Source organism: Fundulus heteroclitus, chromosome 10, assembly GCF_011125445.2.
Source record: "Fundulus heteroclitus isolate FHET01 chromosome 10, MU-UCD_Fhet_4.1, whole genome shotgun sequence".
In the NCBI taxonomy this organism is placed as follows: domain Eukaryota; kingdom Metazoa; phylum Chordata; class Actinopteri; order Cyprinodontiformes; family Fundulidae; genus Fundulus; species Fundulus heteroclitus.
In genome coordinates this window covers 23,054,495-23,081,840 of record NC_046370.1, presented here as the reverse complement: position 1 = coordinate 23,081,840, position 27,346 = coordinate 23,054,495, and the positions used below count along the sequence as shown (strand labels likewise).

The 27,346-nt window shown below is 43.8% G+C and overlaps 1 protein-coding gene across 2 annotated transcripts in view; it reads left to right on the top strand.

The window, feature by feature from the left end:
* The window catches only part of ankfn1 (ankyrin repeat and fibronectin type III domain containing 1), a 127,601-nt gene extending 101,144 nt beyond the window's left edge, over nucleotides 1-26,457 (top strand). For both annotated transcript variants that reach the window (XM_036142358.1, XM_036142359.1), the window contains 11 exons: nucleotides 6,433-6,532; nucleotides 6,624-6,756; nucleotides 9,021-9,137; nucleotides 9,261-9,476; nucleotides 10,756-10,922; nucleotides 11,158-11,329; nucleotides 11,426-11,594; nucleotides 13,989-14,155; nucleotides 21,959-22,181; nucleotides 22,261-22,453; nucleotides 22,735-26,457. In XM_036142358.1, the coding sequence (XP_035998251.1) occupies nucleotides 6,433-6,532; nucleotides 6,624-6,756; nucleotides 9,021-9,137; nucleotides 9,261-9,476; nucleotides 10,756-10,922; nucleotides 11,158-11,329; nucleotides 11,426-11,594; nucleotides 13,989-14,155; nucleotides 21,959-22,181; nucleotides 22,261-22,453; nucleotides 22,735-23,482 (2,405 nt within the window). In that variant the 3' untranslated portion in view covers nucleotides 23,483-26,457. The remainder of the gene's footprint in view (nucleotides 1-6,432; nucleotides 6,533-6,623; nucleotides 6,757-9,020; nucleotides 9,138-9,260; nucleotides 9,477-10,755; nucleotides 10,923-11,157; nucleotides 11,330-11,425; nucleotides 11,595-13,988; nucleotides 14,156-21,958; nucleotides 22,182-22,260; nucleotides 22,454-22,734) is intronic.
* The last annotated feature ends 889 nt before the right edge of the window (nucleotides 26,458-27,346 follow it).

Here is a 27,346-nt window from a genome sequence, read left to right as displayed (position 1 = left end):
GTATGTCAATGAATTTGAATCACGTTGTTTGGATTGTGAGATTACCTCGGGTGTGAATTTGTGCCGTATTACTCGACTGAAATGAGATGAGTAGAACCAACCAAAGTGAAGATGTTTGAAAGACATCTGAGTTTTCTCCAGATAGTCTGGTAGACACCCAAACCTGTCAACGAAGATATCTGAAAGATAAACCCTGGCTTGTACAGACAGGTTTGGGCAAAAACTGGGCTACATTTCCCCATAAAGGAAAAGTTCTGTGGACATCACCAAACATATAAGTTTCTTTTTACTTTTACATTTTACCTGGCAACATAAACACCGAGCTGAGTTGAACCACCATACCACAAAAGTCAGATTGACCTGTGGGTCACTCCCTGAACCCGAGCCATTTAATCATCTATCCACATCCAAGATTTTTGAAGGTGAAATTATCCTCTGAGATCTATTTCTGAAAAAAAAAAACATTCGGATATTTGAAGGTAATGGTTATGTTATATTGCTTTATGTATTTTGTGCTATTTCAGAGTCCTGAAATAATTGTATTTGTGCAGTTCCTTTTCAGTTATCTAACAAAATGTGTATGTAAGCACTTTCAATATTTTTCAGCCAGACGGCTGGTTAATACAGGTGGATTCTGCTTTTTTATAGCCCTGTGAGTGCTTTCAGAAGCGCTAAGAAAAATATTTCACCTTTTTACGTAATCGGAAAATGGAAATGTTGCCTGAACTGACCCAAGGCATCACAAATGAACTACTGCTATGAGTTTATCTCCATGTCTTTGGTTTCAGACTGGAGGGAGAGCGACGGGCGTGAGCCCAGGAGGCGGGGCCACATCGAGGCCATGGAGCGTCTGCTGCAGCAGGTCCGGGCGACGCACACACACTACTGCTGCGGGGGTGAGTGATCCCAGAAACGTGAGCCTAATCCAGGTGATGCTGCGGCTTGTGGCCAAATGTGTGCAAAGCCCTGCAGAGCTCTAGAGGGTGCTGCGGGGAGTCTGGCGAGATGTGTTTGAAACGAGCCGGTCGACACGACCTATGAGCCGGTTCGTGTTCCTTTGAGCGTGGACTGCCTCAGAAACTGGCCTCTGTAGGAGACCCTCAGCAGAAGCAGTTAAAATGGCAACCCCACTTATTAAAAATCTGTATCTGTGATAGAATCTCAACATTGTATTGCTCACATGGGCAGTGTTTTTAATTATCTTCAGGATAACATCACATTAATAAAAATTCTACAATGTTTCTGTTCTGTTTTTTTCTGTTTTCTTGTCATAACATAAAAGTGCTTTTTCCCTAAATGGCTTCTGTTGGTATTTTGGTCCACAGCAGAGCATAATGTGGGCTTAAAACTTCACAGTTAGCAGAGACGACGTCTGATAAGCCATGCAAATTGCCTTTAATGGCATCTGGCCAGCATTCACACTGTCACTAATTATGTTTGACAGACATTCGCGTTTCCAAAATTGACGTCTGAGCCAAAACAGAGTGAAATTTGGTCTGTAATTGAAGGTTAACACCAGACTTGTGAGACTGGTTCTGAGCAGTGATTTCAGTTCAATAGTCTCTGATTCATGCCAAACGCCTCTGGCTCTTTTGTCTCTTTAAATGTGGTTACAACTTTAGTTTACACAGATTTTATTCAACCTTTTGAATTTGAGTTTGAAAAAAACTATGTTTACGTGCCCAAGTCAAAGCGATTTTGCCAGTGATGTTAGACCGACTGAAAAGTGGTCAATATACATTCTTAGATGTTCGGACCTTATATCTGCCTCTTCAGGCATCTTTGAATTCCAACATGGTTTGAGTTAAAGCTGTGTTGATAAGGAAGAAATATTCTCATTTTCTTGATTTCTTAATCATCCATATCTTACACCGTCAGCTTTTGATGGCAACAGGTCCATGTGGATAAACCCAGACCTCACTCTCATCCAGCAACATTCTTCGGTAGCAGTTCTGGGTCTGTCCCTGTTCTCCTCCCAGTGGAAGCATTGCTATCTCTAAAGGGAAAGTCTGACTACCCTGATGACGAACGTAAACTCAGCTGCTTGTAACCAAAACTAGTAAACTGAGAGCTAATTAAACTCTCCATTAATTGCCATAAACATATTTTAACCTTCCGACAACATGAAAATGTGTCATATTTCAATGGGGAAGTCAGTAAAGCTTCATTTATGCTGCAAAAACATTGAAAGTGATCATAATAGTGTTTTCCCCAAGCATTGCTAGAGGAGAACTTTGTTGTTCTGCAGCATTAAGCAAAACCCTGTAAAACTCAGCATTAAGTTTGTGTTTGTGCGCAGATTCAGCTGGTTATTATTCCAGCTGTGTTTACAGCTGTAACGTATACCCACCGCCCATATGTAGGCTGTATATTTACACAGTTTACTCTCAGAGAGCCAAAAATAAATGTGTAAAATTAATTAGTGTAGGCACAAAGAGCTCGTTCAGCAGCAGGCAATGGTAATTTATGACGTGGGTACGTGTTTCCCTCATTTCAGAGGACGTCACATTAATCTCCGCAAACTTCAGGATCGGGGCTCTTGCTCCCACCTGGTCAATTCTTTAGTCCTTCACGTTGTCAGGAGGCAGCGTCAGGGTTTGACCACAGAAAACAGTGCTGCATGGATGCATCCGACATTGCACACAAAGATTAAAAACTGTTTCAAACATGTTCATTTCCGGCACAGCGGTAAAACATCCAAATTAAGATTATACCAGGTTGCTATTATTGTTAAGGTTCTGACTTGCTTGCGCAAAAAAAGCTCCTTTTTTTGTCTCCATTTTGATTTTCAATGTTCAAGACTCACCACCCTCTGAAGAGCCAGTCTGTCCTGCTCGGGGGCAAGCCAGACAATGATTTTCCCTCTTGAAATGCTTTCAATGGGGCAGGTGTAAAAATACCCTACATACCTGAGGTGATACAAACGCAGACGGGCCTGATTTGCCCATGCTGTGGGGTGGCGAGGTCATAACAAGTCCTCAGAGACGGGGACCCCAAGGTATCTAAAGATGTCTATACATTCGACTGGATCTCCATCAATCCTAAAAAGATAATAGTTCCACTCCTGCTTAGTGCTGTGGTCCAACTCTCTTGTCTTGCTGACGTTAACGGGAAGATTATTGCTCTGACACCAGTCCTCCAGGTGATTAATCTCCCTCCTCCAAGAAAGCCCTATTATCTTTGTTAGGGATCAGGCCTACAACAAGTGATGTTGACATATTTGATGGTAAAGCTGGGATTTGTCCCGGTTGTACAATGACTACAGCCAGGGACTCAGGACACAACCCTGGGGTTCTCCAGTGCTCAGGGTACGGATGGATAAGACAAGCTTCCCTACCCAAACACTTTGTGTTCTGTCAGGTTTTATGTTTGTATTTCTTCAGTCTGCTCTCAGCTTATTTCCACCAATTTTCTCTTTGCTTATCCTTTGATCGCACACAAACCTTCTTCCAATATGGCTGAGTTTGCAATAAACCCGACCTCATTCACATACATGTCTTACGCGGTCAGAATCCAAAACAACAAGGTCAGCCTGATGCTGAGATTTATCTTAGTCCTGATTGTTTTAAAGAATAAATGAAATAATACAGCGAGTTCAGTCTCCCCAGTCTCAGTTGAGGAGTCACTGTTACACAGTGACTCCTCAATTTGCAGACAATCACACCCTGCCTCTCGGAACACTTTGGACCGGTTCTTTGCTTGAAATAGCAATTTGTGGTTCAGAAAGCATCTCAGTTTGAAGCAGCCCTTCACTCCTCGTTAAGATGTCAGGATCCTCTGAGCTCAGTTCAACTTTCTCAGGTGAATATCTGCCTCATTAAGCACAGAGTCCTCAGGAACATCATTGCTGTTCATGAAGGTGGTGATCGGAATTGGTTTTAAGGCTTTCTTTATCAAACTAATGGACCATTTTATGTTGTTCACTTTTAAACATTTCATTTTCCACCCCACTTACTTTATGATTGCAGAATTTCGTTTTGTAATTTTACTCCAAATGATTCATAATACCCCCGCTCCTTTTTCCCCCAGCACTGATTACACCCCCCCTCCAAGACCTCATTTTGACTTGTTGTCACCTCGGTGTTTACAATCAGTAAAAACTGGTCACTAGAAGGTCAGAAGTGTTTTAGACTGAACCTGAAGCTGCTCTTTTTTTCACGACGTCAGGGGGGAAATGTGTTTTGTCATTAATCCATAAACCCAACCTTGCTCAGTTCTTCATTTATTAGGCTTTGCTGCACAGCGGGCCACGGAGTTGTCAGATTATTTTACTGTCAGACAGGGTTAACCTGCAGACCGCTTACAGCTGCTGAATGCTGCTGCTGTTCAGAGCCCTACCAGACTGTAAAACATCAGGACCGTGTAAAGCAGGAGGGACTGAGGCTGCTGTCCAGCTCTGAGACACAAACCAGCATGCTCAGGGGTCAAACTGGGATAACACTTGAGTTTTTCCTGTAGCAAAGGCATGATTCTTCAAATCTATTACATGTTCAGAATGTAGGAGCAGGGTTCAAGGTCACTTCATGCCACAACTCAGTGATGTTTAATAATAACTTAAGTAGAATTGACCTGCATGCAAGCAAAGAAAAACATTGTCTAATTGTCACATGCGACTTTTAAAATGCATGACACACCTATACTGACATAACATGAACATTTTCAGTATGTCTGGGACTTAAATGATGCTTTTGCTCAAATTTGCAGGAAAGCTGGTGCTGGTTTCACAGCACTCACAGGTCACTCTCCTTAAACAAGATGGTTACTTTATAAAATCTACAGGCTACTTGAATCCCCTGAACCAGCTGTTAATGTTCTGCCATTTTTATTTTACTTTCTCACAACTTGCTCTGTATTTTTATTTTATTTTATTTTATTTTATTGACGTTATCACAATTACCGTCCAGCAATTCCACAGGACTTTCCTGGAACCTACTGGAAAGTACATACTTTCAAGTAACCTTTCTGAAACTTCCATGTTTTATTTTGTTATGTTTTTGTTTTTTTTTCCCCAAGACTTACAAGTTATTCTCCAAGAACTCTAAGATCACTGTCAGGGAACTTATTGGATGCCTTCCCAGAACTTGCAGGGTACTTTACTTAAACTTCCAGTTTAATTTGATCAAACTTGCACACATTACCTTCTGTAACTTGTAGATACTTTAAATCTTTGAAGTCCCAGTTTAGCTTTCTGGAACATTCAAGTCATCTTCTGGGAACTTGCAGGTCACTCTTTTAAGAACCTAGGTCGCTCTTCTTGCAAAATACCGGTAATTTCCAGGAATGTAACCAATGATTACTTTCATGCTTTTTCTTTCTTGTATAGATGTTTACAAATCCAGGGAGTTTTGCCTTCAAAAATAAAACAAACAATTAAATGGAAAAAAAGCTTAATTTTCTCTCTGAAATTGCACACATGGCTGTATTATATTTCTTTTTTGCATTTGAAAAGGTGTTGAAATGTCCACATTGAAAGGAAAATGAACTATTTTAGGTTTATTTGTTCAGTCTTTGTTTGTCTGTCTTCTGTAGGATGGTTTAAAAATCCAATTTTACGGGATGTGGAAGCGGAAGGATATGGGCAATTTTACAGCTGGTTTCTGTGCTTAAAAAAACATATGCTAAAATTACACTTAAATTTTGAATTTAACTCTCGGAAATGTGTAAATAAAATTGATGTGAACTGAAAGCATGCTCTAAATTTCAATTTAGAGCAAATTTCAATTGTCAATCGTCCCTTTATTGATCAGATTCATCAACATCAAATTCTGAAAAAAGGATTTAGTAAAAAGAATAAATAATAATCACAGAAATAAAATACGTCCTGTTTGCTTTATCAGCTTCACTTCCATCATAATTTTCCATCCATTCCTGTCTTTCAGGCTGCACCACATTCCAGAAATGCAGGAATTCTGCTTTTGATCAGAGGATAAATGTTGTCCTTCCAGCAGAGATCCTGTAGTTTTACTGAAATTCTCCAAACACATGTGTTCTTCTTGTCACGTTAGTTTTTCTTTTTTTCCTTTTTGGCTGGAACGAGCTAAACAGGTCTCTGTCTGCAGCCGGGTCGGCAGGCGGCACGGCAGCATGTTTGTGAGCTCCTCGTTTGTTTACCGCCCGATAATTGCGTGGCGTGTAATTAGCCGGAGTAAAAGGCTGCGGCGGTCTGGAGATTGGCATCGGCAAGCAGCCGGGAACGGCCAGGGGGAGAGACGGAGGGAACATAGATAGGACGAGGAATGAAGGCGATAACTTTAACGTGGGAGAGAAATCTGACCCTGCTGACCCTGAATCATACGCAAAACCTAAAATCCACCTCAGCGTTTACAAGAGCTGCCAAGTGGGCTGGAATTACCCGCCTGGACATTGCTGTCCGGTCAGCTCCTGCCGAACACTCAAAACCTTTCTAACTTCTTTCTTGCCATTCTTCCGTAGACTCCTCGAAACTACAGAACCCAAGCAGGAAGCAGTCGGTCTCCAGAAGCCTCAAACACCTCTTCAACTCCTCAAACAAGTTTGTAAAGACACTGAAAAGGTTAGCCTCGCACACTCCTAACACTTAAACCTGCAGCTGTGAGCTTCGAAACTATACATCCCCCATCTGTCCTGTCCTGTCCTGTGTGCAGGGGGATCTACCTGGCTGCTGTCTTCTACCATAAGGACAGTTTGCTGGTGACCGCCGAGGAGCAGATTCCCATCGTGGAAGTGGACGATTCCTACAGCAGCTCGCTCATGCAGGACTTCCTCTGGTTCACGAAGGTACGGCCGAACGGCTGCATGGCGCCATCCTGCCGAAATTATTTACTCCAAATGCGCAAACGTACAAACTGCATCCTGAATGATTCCAGATGAGGACGTAAAATCCTTAAAAAAAATACCAAATGTTGCACTCAAGTTCAATATTTGCACTTGGTCAACATATGCAGGCCAGCGACAGAGACAGAGGCAGTGATTTGATTTGCAACCAGCGGAGACGACTGTTGTCAGAAAGTTGCCAGATATTGAATCTTGAACCTCTGTCTCGTTTTCCTTCATGTTTTCTTACGGGTTGTCAGTTTAAAACATTCAAAAACCATTCTATAAAAGAACGCTTTATTGTGTCTTTTCTTTTATAAATCATTTCATCAGCTCTTACAGCATTTTTTTTTATCTCATTTGCAGAGAGGTTTGGACCAATTCCCCCTTTTATGTTATATTAACATGAAAATCAAGCCTTGAAAACAGACAAAGTGCTTCTGCAGCCGACGATTTGTTGTCTAATAGTCATTCCCCTTTCAAAAGAGAACGTCTGAAATCTTGACTTATTCCCTGAGTTTTTTTTTTCATGCTCTGGCATTGTTTCACTGTCGACCGGGTTTTAAGCTTGACATACAGCACGTCACCTCGGGCTTCAGGAAATTGTGCTTTAGTCTTTTCAGCGTGGAAGCACTCAAGGATACGCGCTGAACAATTAAACTGCCGACTAACCGCAGCTGTAATGCTTGCGTTGAGTGGGAAGAAAGCCACATTTACAGCTTTACAGCTCTGCGTCGACGGTGGAAAATTACCACTTTCCCTGAGCCCGCAGAGCGCCGCACAGCCCGAGTCTGAATGAACACCCGCCATCTGGGCTTTAAAGGTTTTGACAGAATGACAAGAAAGGAAAGCCAAAGGGTGTCTAAAACGCTCACAGGACTGTATGGATAAAGGTCTCTGAGAGCGTCTTCGTTTCTGAATAGCTGTTTTTAGTCCGTCTGACCGTCGGAGTCAGAACAACATTTGATGGAAGGCAGAGAAAAATATTTATGAATGAACTCTATGAACTGAACAGGCATCTCGCATTTTCATTTATGGGAGAGAGAAAAAAAAACAATGACCATCTGCTCCTTTAACAACAACCCCGATGAAGAGCTCCGATTACAAAGAAATGTGTTCCTAGTTTCAACCCACGGGATGAGAGGAAGCTCTACGTTTCTGCAACAAAAAAAGAGAGAAATATTCATCATGAAAAGAGACATATTTCACTTTCTAACTGAAAATCTAAATAGTGACGCAATATTAAGGCTCATTGGTTTTGGGTCTTTCTGTGGAGGAACTTTGGTTTACTCTTCTCCCCAACGTTGCGTCTGATCATTGACGTTTCTAAACATTTGTTTCTAAACAGCTCTCTGAAGATCGTCTTCACATCAGACTGGAGGACACACCGAAATATTAACATTCAGCCAGAACATGGACAGACCTTGCAGGGCCTTAGAAAGATCTTCTGGGTTGCGGTCCCCATTTGGCATGACAGAGCATGAGCGTTCCTCGGACATTCACAAAAATTAAGTGTTGAACTCTTAGTGGAAGCATATCGGGGTTCGAAGTGTAACATGGGGCAAGCCTGATGGCGCACAACTCCAAATTGCGCATACTAGAAGCAGGAAACTCCAGGCTTCAGCGGCTGAGTAAAATCATCCTGTTCAGCAAAAAAAAACTCCCATGATTAGGGATTTGGGAGCATGATACTATCTGATTGCATTCACAGAGATAGACACACTGTGCCAGGGTAAAATGACAGGACAGTTCCACAGACTGTGAGGAAACATCCTAATGCAGATGTGAACAGTGGTGGGAACTGGGATATACTTTGTTATACTGAGGACTTCATGATCCTCTAAATGACTGAGAAGGTGCTTGGTTCTGTGGGTGCAAAATAATCCCAAAACAAAATAATCCCAAAACATCAGCCCTACTTCTTTTACTTTTATGAGCAATTGTTGCTTCTCTACAATAATTGCTGGTGTCTTTCCTGCTTGGTGTTGTGTTAATACACCTATTTGCAGCTCCTGCTTTCATAGACTCCTCACACCATTGACGACCGCTTCATTGATGCATCCGTCTAGCAGAACCTGACTGATACACTCCCCCCTAAATTCGCAGTTCCACCGGATTTGATAAATACAGCACGCCCTCACACGTTTTGACACGAAGCAGTAACTACCCGCCGCCCGTCAGGCCTCACCACAGCAAGCCCGATGACCTGCTCTGTGTATGTTCCGCAGCTGTCCTGTATGTGGGAGGACGTGCGGTGGCTGAGACAGAGCATGTCGGTGTCCATGTCTTCGTCGTCCACGCTGCAGGCCCGCCACAAGATGCTGACTGCCGCCGCCCAGCTGCAGGTGAGAACATCCGTACCCGGAACGTGCCGCAGCTCCTGTTTAATCTGCTGGAAACGGGGAGAGGAATCCACCTCGGAATCGGATGTGACGCTGTAATCAGTGCCCGTTGATTCGTTTTGCCAGAGCCTTCTGGGAACCCACAACCTGGGCCGGGTCCACTACGAGCCCATCAAGGATCGGCACGGCAACGTGCTGCTGGTGACAATCCGCGACACGGAGAGCCAGCACTCGCTATTTAACGGGAGGTGGATGCAGGTGACCAAACTGCAGAGCCAGCGGAAGTCCCTGTCCACGCCGGAGGAGCCGTACGCTCTGGACATCCTCATCATCACCATGCAGGTGAGGAAGAGCTATGAATGCAGGACTCGGGATGACCTCTTTTTATGCCTCTTGAGGCATGGAAAAGAAAAAAATCTAAACTCATTTCATCGAGTTGAGATTTTCATGCTCCGGAGACTTGAAATATGTACGAGTCAAACAAATATGTAATTTCACGCATTGTTCAGTGTAATGAAAATAACCGAACTTGACCTTGACTCCTGAGTGCTCTCCTCACTCGTATGTGCCATCTATCTCTCGTTCAGTTTTTCATCCGCTGAATGTTCAGACCTTCCCTCTTTCTTCCTGTTTAACTGTATGATCTAAAAAAAAATAAAAAATACCCGAAAAAATATTTTCCATGGCACTAAACCAAACGGAGATTAGATTCAGTCCTGAACCCATTGATGTACTGTATGCACCTAATTACAACCTGACGTTACGACTAACAAACACGGAAATGAGTCTCCCACACGACATCCGGTTCTATTTTAGTTTCTTGGTATTTTATATTATATATTTTGCTTCCTTTGGTCCTGAACCTCAGTCAGATGGACAATCGTCAGCAACTTTAGCTTCTTCAGGATGTTTAGCGTCCTCAACAGTATCAACATTAACATTTGCAGTCCGTGAGGGCCGACGTCGTATCTAATTTCCGACTAGTTCAACAGCCTAGTTATCGCCCCAGCCTGTAACCAGTTCTGTAGGAGTCTGCTAATTGCTCATTCATTTCATTCTTCATTGTTCTTCAGACCTGTAAAGCAGGGAAAATTATAACTGTGACTCACAGAACTGATTTATTCTGATAGAAATCTGTTTTGCTTACACAAACTGTGAGTTACAGAATAACAGCAACAACAATAATAAAAAAAAAAAGATTTAACTGCAGAAACAGATGGTGCTGTTTAGAGTATTTCTAGCAATAGTCATATTTTTGGTAAAACATTGCCAGGGATGCATGAAGTCCACTATAGTGGACAAGTACCTACCACGGTCTCAAGCTGTAGACGAAATGGAAAGATCTTCCTCCGGTACTCGGGGGGGGTTTGTGGATATCTGCCTGCCATATGGGCCTGGAAACATTTGTTGTGCACAAACACTGGTCGGCCAGAGTAACCATGAGAAGCAAAATTAAAATCCACATTTGAAAAAAAATAAATATATTTTTTTCTCCTTGGTTTGATTCTTTTTATAACGAACAGAAAGACCCAAAAAGTTGTGTCCTGAACTAAAACGATTTTGAGAGCGGAATCGTCCCGAGAACTTGCCAGTCCATCTAAAGGTTGTCTTTGCTCTGCAGGACATCCTGGCGTACCAGCGACGCAGCACCCACCGCCTTGCCCCCGGCCTCTATCTGGGCTACCTGAAGCTCAGCAGCTCTGTGGACCAGATCAGAGTGCTGGTGTCCCAGCGCACCCCCAACATGCTGTGCCACACCCGGATCCGGGACAACGCCAACGTGTCCAGGTTCTTTCTCACACAGACGCAGGAGCTCGGGGGTTTGTGTCGCTGTAAAAGGTCAGAGCAAGCAGGGGGTTAAAAATTCCGGCTCCTTTTTCACTTGGCTGCCATAGTTACAGTCCGTAATGTAGACGTCGACATTTGGTTAGGACAGTCAGAGGAGGCAAAGACATAGGACACCGTTTCCCACAATGCACCTTCAGACAACAGCTGTAAGGGAATTTTATTTGCGCTCCGTTAGGGAGGAGTGGGACTGGATCCAAACGCTGGCGGCTGCGGGAGACAAACGCCGCAGCGAGGAGGACGGCGAGGAGGCGGAGCCCCAAGCAGAAAGCCACGCCCCTCTACTCTACTACGAGCTGCAGACAGCCGTACTATCCCTACTGAAGCACATCAACGTCTCTCTGCACAAGGTATGCTCTCCTGCCGCTCAGCTTCCTGTTTGTGGCTTCTTTCATCTCCAGCTTGGAACCGACCCTGAAGGGGTTTCCGTCTGTTTCCGCACGCAGGCCCGTCACTTCCGTCTCTACAGCCAGGAGGTGGTGGAGATCGGCCATGGCGTCTCCTTCCTGCTGCTGCTGCCCCCTGCCGACGACGTTTGCTCCGCCCCCGGACAGTCCAACCCTTACACCCCCCTGTCCGGGTTCCTGCACCTGCCGCTGCAGATGTTTGAGCTCGGTAACTACGCCGTCCGTCTTACAACCTTTGTTGGTGTTTAGAACTGGTGTCTCACGTGGTCAGGCCGAGGGAGTCCAAGGAAAAGCCCGAGCCGGCCCCCATGTGGAGAGGGAAGCTGCTCCTGGTCCACGCAGAGACAACAAACAATTGTGTAACGGTGTTGCCTCGCTGAGTGTCGTTCTGCTCGCCAGCTGCTCGGTAGAGACATGGAGAAGAGCTCACATCCGTAGGAGCAAGTTTGGAAGATCCAGGAACACAGTTCCTCCATTACCAGTGATGTTTATTTCATGTCAGACATTGAGAAAAAAATGATTCCCCATCCATGTGGCCCCTCATCAATCCATCCATCCATTTTCTAACACGTCTATCCCTCATGGGGTCACGAGGGGTGCTGGTACCTGTCTCCAGCTGTCAATGGGCGAGAGGCGGGGTACACCCTGGACAGGTCTATCACCGTAATCTCTTATTATCGGCCTAATTATTGTATTTAAGGCCATAGCTCCTTGCAGAAACAGCTGTTTTAGTGTCCTTTTCCCCATGGTGTAATTTTCCCATTCCTTCTCCCAACACCTTTTAGAGTTGTCATCTAATTCCTGTCTACGGAGCAAAGGTGAGGACAGCAGGCAGGCCGGTGCAGCAGCCGTACCCTCTCCTTCCACAGCCACGCTTTGACAAGTTGTTTTTTGTGTGGTTTGCCATTGCCTTGGTGGAAAAACGCGTGGATGAGCCTGAGAGGACAGGCGGCAGATGTTGCTCTCGACTCTCTGCGAGATTTTTCTTCATTCCCGCTGCCGTCACAGAGGCGCTAATGCGCTCCGCCGGGACGCTGGCAGAGCCTGGCGGCGGGAACCGATTGCTCCTTTTCCTTTCTTCCATCAAACATCTGGAACACGGAGCCACCGTTCACGCTCCCTCTGTGTGAAGGTCCATCCCAGATGCCTCTGGGCCCAACCACATTGTCTCCTCCTCTGGACCAGGTTGACAGAAAATTCATTTTCTGCACAGCAGGGTCTGCTTCTTGAAGTTTCTCCAGATTCCTGATGGACGGTGTAATGACGTTCGGCTCTGCAGAGGAGAAATATAAAAGTCCCTTCCTATCGTTGCGTGAGGAACGTTATTTTTGCACACCTGCTGTCAAATAGGAGATCCTCTGAACATCTTTGCTTCCCTAGGACTGTCCCAGCATCTTTGTAATGAGTTGCAGCATAACTCGGGACGATGATGAATTAGATGAAGCAGAGCGGTTTAACGTCTCTGGCCTTAGATAAAAGTCAGAGGACGTGAAGAAATAAGTCGTTTTTCATGAAACAAACAGGAAGTACTGGGAGAAAATCTCCGGGAGCCGACAAATCACGGATGCATGAAGTTAGAGCCTGACTGGGAATCAGTGTCTCTTTGTGTGTGCTGCTCTGTGTGTGCAGAGAGAGCATATTGTGCAGAGTGCGTGTGGGTGTTATTACCATGTTCGTGTGCGCGTATGTGTTGGGGGGGTCAGCAGAGAGGCCGTCCTGCTGGAGCCTGCAGGCTGATTTAGTGCGTCTGCTGCGGCAAACACAGCTCAGTCTGTCCTCGACCTGTGGAGCAGCTCCAGCGCGGCAGAGAGCTGCGCCTGCACTGGAGGAGGAGGCCGTCCGCAGGACGAGCGCCGGCTGCCTCTCAGTTTATCTGCTATTGTTCGGTTTAATCGGGCGATCACGTTCGCAGAGGAGCTCCGAGTGCAAGCAGCCCTGGGGAACCAGGTCAGAATAAGGACCTGGTTGGTGGTTGGTCATTGCTTTAATCCTAGAAACATTTAGCAAAGCTTTTGTTACACAAGAAAAAAAATAAAAGGTACAGTTTGAAAGACCTTCCACACATTATTACTTAAGCTCTAGATTACTCCTATAAATCAAATTTTAAAACTTCTTTATATGTAGTGTAAAATGTTTTCCAGCTGGTTTAACCCGGTGGATCAAAGCTGACTTTGAGGAATTTATGAGCCCGTTCCCTCCAACTGGAGTTTTTTGTTGTGAATGTCTCAGCGTTTACTACCGTCCAAGAAGCAGTTACCATGGTTACCATGCACCCAGCTGTTTCTTCGTGTCTGACGTCAGAGCTGTACTTCAACACTTCAGGTGCCGCAGTCTTGGACTACATGGAGAGCTGTTACTCATATGATGGATAATTTCACAGCAATGCTGGGATTTAGTTTTTTTACTGAGAAGTATTTAGGAAAACTCCCTGGAATTGATGATTCCTGCTTTAGTTTTCCTGCTCTCTCTTCTCCTATTTAATGTCTGACCCATTTTTATTTATCTGCTGTAAGTTTACTGTTAACTACATTTTATTTTTTAAATCTCTGTTTTCAGTCTGATCTACATCATCTCTGTGTTCCCGCCTCTGTTCCTCCCTCAGTTCACTTCTGCACCTACAAGGAGAAGTTCATCAGTCTCTATTGCCGCCTGTCCTCGGTCCTGGACCTGGACGCCCTCATCACCCAGCAGGCACTGCGAGAGGCCATCACGGACGGCGAGGTGACAACAGCCAGATCCCGACACCAGCTCATCCTGGACTACATCCAGGTGAGATAACCGACCACCTCGCTCGAACTGCTCCAACAGGAACTGACTGTCGGGAACGGGGACAGATGGACTCAGTATTCAGCCGGACAAGAGATATGTTTAAGAAGGTTTAAGTCTAAAAAACATAGGTGGGAGCAGGAACCAAGAAAAACAGGCAGGCAAAAATGAAGGGCAGGACAAAAACAAGGCTTATGGTAAATAAACAGTCCAATGCAAAAAAAGGCACGCAGTCAGATCAGGCAGGAGAAACATATAACAGGGAACAGGAAATGGTGGACAAGACTCACCCATTGGCATGGAAAAAACACAATGATCTGCCAGAGTGCCGGAGACAGAGGCAGGTATAAGTAGAGGAGTGAGCAGGTGAACAGAGTGAAACTAATTACCAGAAGGGGTGGAGCTGATCAGGGGGAAAAGGTGGCTGGAAGTAAACTGAAGCTGATTGGTTGGCAGGTGAAAAACAGAGAAACTAAAACAGTTTCAGGATAAATCAAGACAAACCCAACCTAAAAAACAGAAACTAAACCTATGACAGAATTGGTTAAACGAAGAGAATCACTAAACCAAAACAGAAACTTAAACTAGACTAATCCAGAAACAAAATAACCATCAAGACCAAGCCTAAGCTAGAAAACCAAACTAAGACTAAACAGAACACAAGCAAATAATAAACACCAGAGCTAATACTAAAGACAGAAGAGAGAACTAATAATCAAATAACAAACGTAAACCTAGGGCTGGGCAAGTTAACGCGTTAATTTCACGTTAATTCATTAGACCATTAACGGCGATATTTATTTTATCGCGCATTAACGCATGTTGCTCACATGCTTTCAGTCAGTGTCAGTCAGCAGGCACACGGCAGCACTCTCCCGCTCCCCCTCCCCTCTCGTACATGGCTCAGCGGCGCCAGCCAATCAGCACGCAGGCTCAGCCTAGGGCGCCCACTCAGCTCTCACACAAACTTAATACACAAACAGCTGAGAGAGACAGCAGCAGCGAAAAAACATGAACAGGGGAAGTAGCACCGTTTGGCTTTATTTTAATACCGTAAATGAAATCAAGCTGTATGTTTTGTAAAAAGCCGGTTCATTTCAGTGGAAACACAACAAATTTATCTAAGCACGTGAAAAAACATGAAAACGTCGAGCCACAGAAACGGAGAGAGGAGACGAAACTTCTCTCACTGCCCTGACAGACCCACAGACGTCTCTGACTGAGGCGTTTCAGTCCTCCAGGGAACATCCAGGTAGATCAGTGGATGGATGGATGGATGGATGGATGGATGGATGGATGGATGGATGGATGGATGGATGGATGTTACTGGAGCCCACACATAACATGTAATTAAGACCTTGAAAGAACCCAGTACATATATTAAAAAGTGTTATTTAAGATAAGATAACAACAGCTAATCCTTTTTTTATCCCACGACGGGGAAATTTATAGGATTAAAGCAACAGGCAGGTGCACACAACACAGACAAAATCACATAAGGATTGAAATATATAAGAGGTGGATTAGCGAAAAAACACTGAACATAACATTATTATTATTATTATTATTATTATTATTATTATTATTAGTATTATTATTATTATTATTATTATTATTATTATTATTAAATTGTAATAATAAAATAAAAACCACAAAACCCAAAAGGTCAACAGTTTCATGATACATCAAGCTTAGGGACTGGCTAATATACAGCAGGTCAAAAAAGGCCATATTTTGGCTGCAGTGCTTGCTGTTCTCTTATGAAGAAAAGATCAACTAGTGCACTAAATTCAATAGATGGGTTAAAAATATCCAGTATAAAATAAGTGCTACAAATGTTACAACACTTTTGTTCATATGGCAGCAGAACATTAAAATAAAAGTGCTCTTTACACTACTTTTGAATTCATTCTTGGAGTTTGTAAATACAATGCGATTAATCGCGATTAATCGCGATTAATCAGGGCGATTAATCGCGATTAAATATTTTAATCGTTGCCCAGCCCTACGTAAACCATAATAAAACCCAAATCAGGACACTGACTCCCTGTGGCGAACGCGTGGAGCTTCAGGTTGGATACAGTTCATGGAAGCATGTCACAATGACAAACCTGGGACGGTTTGTGATTCCTAAAAGATGTGAGAAATGTTTCTAAAAAGCAGTTCGTGCCATCAGTGAGAACCGGAACGACAGAGAACCGATGGATAAGCGGCCGCTCTATGGTGAGCCACGCAGCAGAGTTAAACCAGGAAAGGTGGAAGCTTGGAGATGCCTCGGAGGTGTGAAGCCACGATGGCTCAGACCAAAAACAGAGCATTTTAACTTTTAGGAACTATTGTTTTTAGGGTTTTGTCTGCAGAAGGAACAGCAGGAAGCATGAAAAACGGCTTTGCCTCTCGAAGCAGTGGTATTTCTGAAGTGTCAAAGTGTTTATGCTGCAGATTTACATCCATTAAACGGCGCGCTTTTCCTGCCCCTGAACGTCCTCGTCTGGAGTGTCTCGCAGAGGAGCTGCTGCCGTTAATGGAGGCCGACCACAAAACCCTCAGCAGCGCTCTCCAAACGCAGAGCGAGTGACACCATCTGTCTGCTTTTTATAAAGCTCGGAAAAAATGGGCACCGACCACGGAGACGCTGGGATGAATAAAACGAATCCCGGCACAGGGAAAGCTTTAAATCTGCTCTGTCAGAGACCAGATTTAAAGAATGAACTGTGAACCGTTTTGATGCGTCTAGCTGTGTCAGTGTGTTCCTGTGAAGATCAGACAATTTAGGTGTCAGATTTTTAAACACAGATTAATTAATTAAACAGCTAAATTTCAGAAGTGCAATAGGAAGCTACAGAAAAATGATCTGTGTGGCACCTTCCTGCAGAAAGATCAAAAACATTAAATAATGGAGGTTAGCAAACAGATGCACAGGGTACCTCCCTTTTCATCCGAATAAGGCATTTTCTTCCCAACCATAAATTAAAAATAATAAATCAATAGATTTACGATCAATGTGCAAATCAACTAAATTACTAGAGTAAAAGTTTAGATTTTTACATTTCTGTGGCATCATAGCCTCATCTTAAAAGCTGAGATGAGTAAATGAGTACAGGTCGATGTGAACAGGAGTACTATTAAAGGACAGTTTCTCTACAAAGTCTTCTTCATTCTTCTTGTCCCCTTATTTTGACAGAAATCCAAACAGACAAGATTCAAACATTAAATTACATCTTATTAAGATATCATATCAGAACATGCTAACATTTGCTGTCTCACCAAACTAAGAATTATAGTTGCAGGGGTAATTCAGTTTTGCTTTAATGTGGGTTTCTGTGTCTAACCTTCAGGAAGCCGAAATTTTATTGAACTGAGTTTGTAGAAAATGGAAAAGAAAATGGTGAGATTGGAGCGTCTGAAAGAACAGGCTTATTAACAACAAAGACATTTCGTACTGCTGATCCAGGGTTTTATCCACCAATTTTAAACGCCGATATTTATTTTAACCAAACAACACACGCACTACCTCACCTGTGCTGAGGCTGGTGATTGGATCGGTCCACTTAATTAGCTGAGACTACCTTTGGTGTAACATCCTCAGGTCTTTTTGGGGCTCCATTATGGAGGACCAGGAGAATCACTGAAAAAGAATGACAACCATTTCAAATGTGATATTTAAATGGTACAGTTAGAAATCCAGTTATAAAACGTGTTTTGTAATTGCACATTTTAAATTCAATTATTAAAGAGGAATTGTAAATTGTATTTATTGATCCATTGTTAAATACTGGAATTTAAAAACTTATTTTCCATTAATTTCTGAATGGAGATTTAAAAACCACAATTCATAAATCTGATTATAAATACCTTTCCTTATCAAACATTTAAAAGGTAATTCCTGTTTTTCATTTAATTTTCTTTTTACTTCAACTACGGAGAACAAGTCCACTTGCTTTGTTTTTTACTTAGTTTTTTACTTTTTTTTGGAATTAACCAATCACAGTTGCTCCTCGGATGTAACCTGCTCTCTCGTTAGTTAGACATCATCCACACTTCAGTGTGGATGATGTCTCTAACTCCTGCGCCACTGTTGTGGCGCAGGAGTTAGAGAGCTGTTCCTGTAACCAGTCAGGTTGTCGGTTCAATCCCCTGCTCTGTCCTTGGTGTTGTGTCCTTGGACAGTTCACCCGCATTGCCTGCTGGCAGTGGTCAGAGGGTCCGGTGTCGCCGACGTAAGGCGGCCCTGCCTCTGTCAGTCTGATGTATGTAAACACATCAATGAATACACAATAAACGTGTAAAACCTTAAGATTTAAACATTTGTAATATTTAGACTAGATTGCTACTGAGTTCTCCATCTGATGAATGTATTTCCCGAATTTACCAATTGTGGAAATATAAAGGTATTTCCTATCTCATCTTAAATTCAGAGCGAATGCCAGGTGTAGTAAAACAGGGAGTTTAAGCATTTTAAATTCAAAGTTTACAGCCAGGGGTTAAAAATCTATTTATCTTAAAAACTGTCTGATATTGGAAGCAGAGGCGACACAAAGGTAAAATCGTCACATCACAGACAGAGAAAGTAACACGTGAGTCTGAGAGCTGCTGAAGCTGCAGATCGACAACTGAAACCTCAGCAGATCTGGGGTTTAAATCATGAAGCTCCTGTCAGTTTAATCTGCTGCAGATGGAAACCTCAAGAGTTCCACAGCTCAGTTTTCCCCCAAAGCTGCAGAAACCGTTTCAGCTGTGGTGAATCTCCAGGAAATCTCTTGTTTGTTGTCATCGTATTGCAGTTTGTCTGCCGTTCAGCAAAACGGAGAGCCAAGAAGCTCAAATAACGTTCATACCGGAGCACTAGCGCTTAAGAAGGGTCCAATATCTGACCCGCAGAGGCAGTACCCAAAACCACAACAAGGAAGTACAAGGTACAGTATATGAACAAGTACGCAGAACTGAGCAGAAAAGGCCAGACAATACTATAATTATCTAGAAATAATATGTAAAAGGATATAAAAAGAAAAACATTTCAGAAGAAAGGATCAGCGAAAATCCTTTTGGACCAAACCAACAAAAAAAGTTTCAAAACTTTTCTAAGATTTTTTTTTTTTTTAGAATGAAGAGACTCTACCTCCCAAAACCTCCATCCAACAGCCAGGAACTACTTTTCAGATATAGCGACTGGAGAGCTGGGTCTGACTGTCTGGTACAGCACTCAACTGGTTCAAATCCTACCTAAAGAACAGGGATTTCTTTGTGTCAACAGGCAACTTCTCATCAGAGCGGGAAAAAGTCACATGTGGGGTACCCCAAGGTTCTATCCTGGGACCCCTTCTATTCAACATCTTTATGCTCCCACTAGCTGAGATTATAACAAGAAACAAGATTATTTACCTTAACTACGCAGATGATACACAGCTCTACCACATTACGATGTCGCCAGGTGACTCTGAACTCATCCATGCACTGAACGGATGATTAGAACAAATTAATGCATGGATGTGCCAAAACGTTCTCCAGCTAAACAGAAACAAAACTGAAGTTATTTTTGGACCTAAAGAAGAACAAACTAGAGTCAGCCCCACTATCTCCCTCAAAGCTGGGTGCATGCCCAATTGTGCAATCACGCACTGCATCTGGATTCACCGCACAAAGCAGAAAATTCAATCCAAGCTGACCTGTAAACAAAATAATAATAAACCTAGTTATTTTTACCATTTAGCAATTCTGGTGAGATGGCGTTCCACGGTCCTGCTCTGTGTGTGCCAGGGGCTAATCGGAGTGCAGTACCGCTGATTGACAGGTGGGGCAGATGCCTTTATTGAAGAAAAGAGGCTGTACAATACTGCATGCTTGTGCTAAATCTCATGGCACCAAAGGTCAATAATTTGATTACAATAAAATTTGAACTCTGAAAGATGTACGTGTCTCTCAGTTCTTCCTTAGGAGGACCTCTATGCTGACACAAAACATACTGTACAGCTCATAAAAAAGATTTTTGTCTTTTCCATGTAATCGGGTTAAATCAGTTGTATCTAAACTAACTAATCTAAAAGAAATTATTGCTGTAATTTGATTATTTTAATGAGCCATGCAACTTGTTATTATCTCAGGTTTTGGACAGGCGTAATACTGGTGTAGCTTCAGCGTGCAGGTGTGATGTTGCTCACAGAGGTTCGGTTGCTTACGAGATCTAGAGAAACTCATCCATGTGTTTATCTGTAGTCGCATTGATTACCGCAACGGTGTCATCACAGGCCTGGCCAAAAAATCTATCAGCCAGCTGCAGCTGATCCAGACAGCTGCTGCTTGCATTCTCCGTAAAACCAGGGAGATAGAGCGCATCACCCCAGTTCTAACGTCCTTACACTGGCTCCCTGTAGCTCAGAGAAAACACTTTTAAATATTTCTGTTAGTTTATTAATCACTCAATGGCTTAGCACTAAAATACAATTAAAGACCTGTTGTTGTTCTATTAACCATCTGGACCACTCAGATCTTCTGGTCCTGGTCTACTCTGCAAACCCGGAACCAGAACCAAACATGGAGAAGCAGCATTCAACTTCTATACTTTACAAACATGGAACCAACTTCCAGAAAACTACAAATCAGCCAAAACATTTTTTTTTTACAAAGTAGGCTGACAGGAAAGGAGGTTTGAGAGAGGGGGGGGGGAGACATGCAGGAAAGGACCACAGGCCGGAATCAAACCCGGGTGAGCTGCATTAAGGACTAAGGCAGGGGTCGTGCACATTACCCCTGTGCCATCGGAGCACCCCCTACAATTGAACGTGTGTTATTGGACTCCCAACCGGTGACCATTCCGATGTGTTTATGATGTTTTCATGATGTAAAGCACTTTGAACTGGCTTGCTGCTGAAATGTACTATACAAATAAACTTAACATGACTGTGCTTAGGCCAATCAAACAAAGTGGTGAGCAACCTGCACATGAGATTCAAAAAAGTTCAGCTCCATTATTTTCTAGCCCAGTACAGCCCAGCTGATGCAAACACATTCTGTTCCCAGGCCATCCAGTTATCTGTCAAGCCATTTTTTCTTCTTTTCGTGGGAGAGATGGTACTACAGCAGGGTTCATACAATGTTCAAGGACAAAAATCCAATTAGCAGAGGCGATCATCAGCGATCGCTAACCATACTACCGTGGTCTTACTCTACACACATCAAAGGAACAGATAATACTCCTACATGTTGTACGCTCCTTCTCCATTCATCAGCTTTCACACATATTACAGGCACATTATGGCTTCATGTTAAACGCTTCTTCAAGGATTCTTCTTCAACAAACGGATATCTAACAGTAACAGCATAGCATCAGCCTCAATATGTTGGAATGTGTGTGTGTCTCAACAGATATGACAAATGAATGCATGTTTGACTTTAAGTTCAATAAGCTGGTTGGGCCAGGTTGAACAAGAGCCGGTTTGCTTGGCATGGAGTGCACAATCTGGTACAGGTAATACAGCTCAATAACATAACCCCAAAGGAGAATCACAAAACATAGAGTAGGTAGAGGTGTAGAGGGCCTGATCATGTGAGAAAGTATACAAGTCTTTCAGAATATGAATGCACAACACCAAGTGTAAGCACAGTGGGAGAGGGATCAAGACTAAATCCCATTTTCAAGCCAGAAGATTGAGTGGGCTATGAACTCCTTTTTATAACAAAGTATTCAAGAGTCACAGTTAATCCTTCTTGTTCCCATAAAGATACTAGGTAGAACATGTTTTGGTGCTGCGTATATCCAATCTAGCACGGTCCCAAGTATCCAACTTTTTTATGTCTTCGTTTCTGCAGCAGCTGGATGAGATGCGACGTGACCTCCGCTGGATCACGGATGCCTTGCAGTACGCGCGGTACAAGCAGCCCCGCGGCGGCGTACTCATCACCTGCCTGGTGGACGCCAGTGCTTCAGAAAGCGATTCCGGACAGCAGAAGACCGATTCCACCTCCTCCACAATGGACTACGTGGCCACACCCTCTCCATCCCCAGAGTTCAGGAGGAGAAAGGCCATCAGTGGTGCGTATGAAGGTTTTCCTCTGCTTTTAAGCAGACACAAACCACCTACAAAGCTTCACCTTGACCTCTTGTCTGACAGACTCTCTCCTTGGCTCCGATGAGGACGGCTCCTCCGAGGTGTTCCTGCCCACTGACAGCGACTATGACTCCAGTGATGCCCTGAGCCCCCGCGAAATGGACCTGCTCTACTCTCCGGCCTCGGATCTGTCCCAGCAGGTCATGCACACAATGGGCGGCAGCGCCCCTGACGTCCTGCAGATCCATGAGCTCAGGTAACTTTAAACACTTCAGAATGACCAAGTGGGATTCAGACACTACAATCATCTGCAAGATATGTTTTTATGCCAGAGAATTTAGCCTTCTTAAAAAATGGGGTATTCATGGCAGATAACAATACCATCTCTAAGGTCAGTGATACTCAGGAGGAGCCAGAAAAAAAGCATCCAGAAATGAAACATACTGGCTTTACTTCTCTCAGAACAGGGGAACTGCCCATTATCTGTAGTCTGACTCCTCCCACCTATCATTTGATCTCTCTCTCTTTCTCTCTCAGGTACAGCATCTGTCCACCGACAGACCTCCCTGTCTCCACTCCCAGGAAGGATCCTCTGCTACCCACCTCCACCTCTCCATCCGCAGATCTCCCCCTCCCCACCTCACCTCGACCCCCGCCACGCTCCAGGACCCTACCCATGTCTCCGTCCCTCCCCTTGTCCCCCAGGTTCTTCAAAGATCTGCCCCCGTCTTTCCCCCTGTCCCCAGTTCTGTCAGACACCACCAAGACTTTTGAGGGCCTCTCGCTCACTAAGGAGGGCCCCGTCCCTCTGAGGGGCCTTGCCAATCCACCAGCAAAACGCAAGCTGCTGTCCAGGAGCCACCGGGGGCAATACTTCAGCGGGCCTCAGCGCTGGCTCCGGGGTCAAAGCGGGGAGAGTCTTACCGGGTCTTTATCTGAGGGCGTTTACACCAAGCAGCTTGATGCTGACTTAACTCCACTGGGGGATCCAGCGTCACCACAGAGCAACACCTACATCAGCCACGCCTCCTGCATCCTGGAGAGTCGGAAAGCCCGGCACCGGGAGCTGCGGCCCCATGTTCGCAGGATCTTCGTCGAGCCCTGCAAGGATGAGTCACCGAGCCGGGAGGAGGAGACTGTGACGGCTGCAGGCGTGTCGGTGGTTGTAGCACAGGCCGAGTCTGGAGAGGAAGGGGAGGAGCCGGACGGAGCCGCCGCCCAGGAGCTTGACTCGGATGACCAAACGAACGCGCAGGTCTCGGAGATCCTCAGCAGCACGCTGTAGGGAGGCAGCAGCTCAGATTTGAGCGGATTGAACATTGTTGGAAAACGGACGTTACATGGACATCAAAGCCACTGCAAACAACTGAGTCGTGTTTCATTTTACCTCATACACAAGACAAACCACCTGCATCCAGCAAGGATTCACCTTTTCTCCTTCAGTGTCATGTCAAAGCCGAAAGCTGCAACAAAACCTTCAACCACTTAATGGCTAAATGTATTCAGTCTAAAGGTCAGGATCTCCCTGTAATCCCTCAGTATCAGCACAGAGTGGATCATTAAACCCCTCTGTCTCACAGACTGATGAGAGGCACGTTCAGCGACATCTGCTTCAGCGACATCCGCATGTTCAGCTGAAATATGGACACAGCGACAAGTAAAATGATGAAATCACAGACACACCCCTGACAGGTGGAAGGAGTGCAAACATAACGAGAAAACATCCTGAGGATTTCCGACATATGGACATCAAAGGTTGTGTTAACACAGAAGTCAATGATCCCTTGGTGCTAATTCTTCTACCGCAGTTTCAGAAACTGCCTCTTTAAACTTTGTTTTATCCAGCGGTGATGACAGGAATTCAGTTCAGTAGGTAATAGATCAAGTTATTTTAAAACTTTGCCATTACAGTAGTCCATATCTTCCTAATTTTTTTGTCCATTTTTAAGATTGAAACAAGGTACAGAAATTTCAAACAAAGATCATATAAGAAAAAAAAATATTTATTCCAATTATTGCAATGTTAGCAAAGACAGGTTGACAGCTATTGATGCTGTGTTTTATGCTTTTACTCATGCAACAAGCAGAAACTTATCCCCATGATGTTTTAGTAGCATCATGTAAAGCATGGTGAAGATTGGCAAACCACTTCGTCCTTTTCTAACAGCTTTTGCCAGTCTTGTTGGTTGGGGACTTAGCCTGAACATTTGAACACAAACCCCTTATAGGTCCCGCCCCCTTGCTCTCTGCCGGGCTACAGCCCTCCCTCCACTGCTCCTCCCCCACAAAAGACCCAACCGTGCTGCTCCAATGTTTACCTGACTTTGTTTTCTGAGCAAGTGCTACTCAGTAAATTGGCAGTTGTTGCTCAGCGGGGAAGGTGGTGCGAGCAGTGCATATCAAATTGTGGTTGACCCTGCGAACAACCGAGCAGAGCCAGACATTCCTCCTTGCTCTGATTGGTTGTTTCTCACCGGGAGCAGTGTAATTCTGCAAATGGAAGTAGGACCTCTGGGAGGAGCCAGAGAAGCTTGATTTTGTCACATTACCAGTCTTATATTTTACTGTCAGATATTGACAGTTTTTAACAAATGTGTAAAAAAAATTTTTATATAAAAGTTACCTATTGCAGCTTTAACCAAACTCAGAATTTAAACAAATAGATGCTCATCTCTGCATTAAACTTGAACATAACCTCCGTCTTTATAGCAGATTTCTTCAGTGCAGCAAATGTACTGGAAAATCAGACTTTCAGAAAGGAATTTATTATCTAAACCTTAAAAGGCTTCAACCCTATTACCTGTTTTAGCTGACAAATGTGTTTCCTGAAAATAGGTTCTGGAATTAAGTTTAAGCACATACTTATCCAGAGATAGAAAATGCCCGATGCTAAAAGCTAAATCTAGCCTTTTCTCTGCAACTCTGTGTGTATTTTTTGATGCAGGGTGGTGGATGTGGCCTTGTCAGACGTTCAGTGGTACAGCCTCCTATTCTCTGTTTCTTTCCCACAGGAACATCATTAATACACTGAAACAATCCTCCCTCCTGCTGACCCATGAAATTTTTTTATCTCAGTCAAAGCTTTGAACCTTTGAACCTTTTGCCGCTATGACGGCGACATCTGGCCAAGAAAGCAGCCCTCCCACCTGTTCAGATTGAATTCAAGTTGCTGGTTCAACTCCACCAAGCCTCAGAACCAATGGCATCGACTGTTACAGAAAATGATCAATGCAACCAGAACCCATGCACTGCGCCCCCTTCAGGACATTTGCATTGTGACCCTGCAGGGTCACCCAGTAGAAGGACTGGAGAAAAAAAAAAATGTCTCCCAGTTCAGTTAATCTGTAAAGACTCCAGTATTTCTGGTGACCCCACCCTCCACATCCTCAGCATGAACTGAATGTAGGTTTTGATCCGTTTGTGATGAATTCGGTCAGTTGTTCCGAGCTGCTGCGGTTCGGCTCCGGATGTTTCCGTTTAAATATAGAAAAAAAAAAGAAATCGATGTGTATATATTCTTACAAACAGATCCATCTCCAGAGTCTTTAACACATGAAGTATTTTTTTATTCTTAAATCTAAAGATGGAATGTGGCCTGAGCTGTTTTTTTTTTTTTGTTTTTTTTTGTCAGCATGATGTAGACCGTGGTCTTCGTTTTATTCGACTGAAGCTTCGTGTCCCGTTTGTGCCTCCTCCGGGCCCAGCACGATGACGTCTCGTGAGGTTTAGTCTGCACGGCGCACACACGGCGGACTCCCTGTGCACTCCGATCCGTTCGGTTTTTGTTTCCGCTTTACCCTCGATTACTGTCGTGTTTTCTGTTCGGTTTTGAACCAACGTGAACCAAAAGCTGCACCTGTTTTCTTCGTGATGTCTAGAAGCGATGACACGTGGACCTGCTGGAACATGCACACGTTCTTAACATGTATGCACAGTATTTCAAAAACAGCAGTTTTTTCTAACGTTTGCACATTCTGACTATGGAATAAAAGCTAATTGAATATTTGATGCAACAGGGCATTAACTGTGGCAGCTTCTGTTAACCTAAAGGTTAGTCCTGGAAGAGTTGATGATGGCGACGGATGAGGTGTTAACTTGTGAGTTTGGTCGTGTTTGAATGTGTTACAGTGAAGTGTCAGAGTTCAGCTTTAAAACCAGACATGCACTAAATGTATTTACATGTTTCTGCTGCAGCTGTCTGTATTTTATGGCATTTATCAGTTTTTGCTGAAATAAAAGAAAAAGAACTATAAAATGAAATCAGTGGTTTCATATATGATTTAACACATTTTCTAAATTTTAACTGTTAAAAGGGAATAACAGGCAGATTTTCTGGTTGATAATGCTAATTTTTTGCTTTTCATTGTAATTAACTGCAAAGAGACTGTAGTTTTTTTAGGGGTTGTGGGTTAAGCATATGGTTTAATCAACCTTATTTTACTGTAAGGATAGTTAAAACTCAGACATCATACAAAATCTCCTCTTTGTTTTGTTAGCTTTAACCCAAGCAAATCAAATTATGAAAAGACATAATCAGATGGAAGTCTGGACAGAGCCAAACTGACACATTCTTCAATAGGTTCAGTTCAGGAACAACCTCCGTATCCTCCTCTTCTCCCCACAGCCAACAAGACATCCTGCCATTCTATGACCCTAAGCTTTTCGGTCACACCTCAAATGTTTTATTTTCCACCTTTGCCATGGTCCCGCCTGCTTTATAGTGTTAGTCTCCAACCAAATCCAAAGATGCTGCTGCTTCCTTTGCCTTCCCCTTCCACTTGTATGTCTCTGAGGCTATTTTCACACTGCAGGTCTTCATGCTCAATTCCGATTTTTTTGTGAAATCTGATTTTTTTTGCGTGGTCGTTCACATTTCCAAACATATGCGACTTGTATGCGATCTCCTGTGTGAACTGAATGCGTTCAAGTGTCCCGCATGCACACTCGAGGATGAGATGACGTCACACATAGCAAGTTTGCGGAAGTAAACATGGTTTATAATGCTGCCGCGCATTTTGCGGTCATTAATTTATTTTATAACCAGAGCTTTCCCTCCATTGACTGCTCTCCTCATTGTAGTCCGCTATGGGTGTCGTCTTTCTTCCCGCTTCTGCATAGCAGAACGCAGAATAGTGACGTTTGTCGAGTA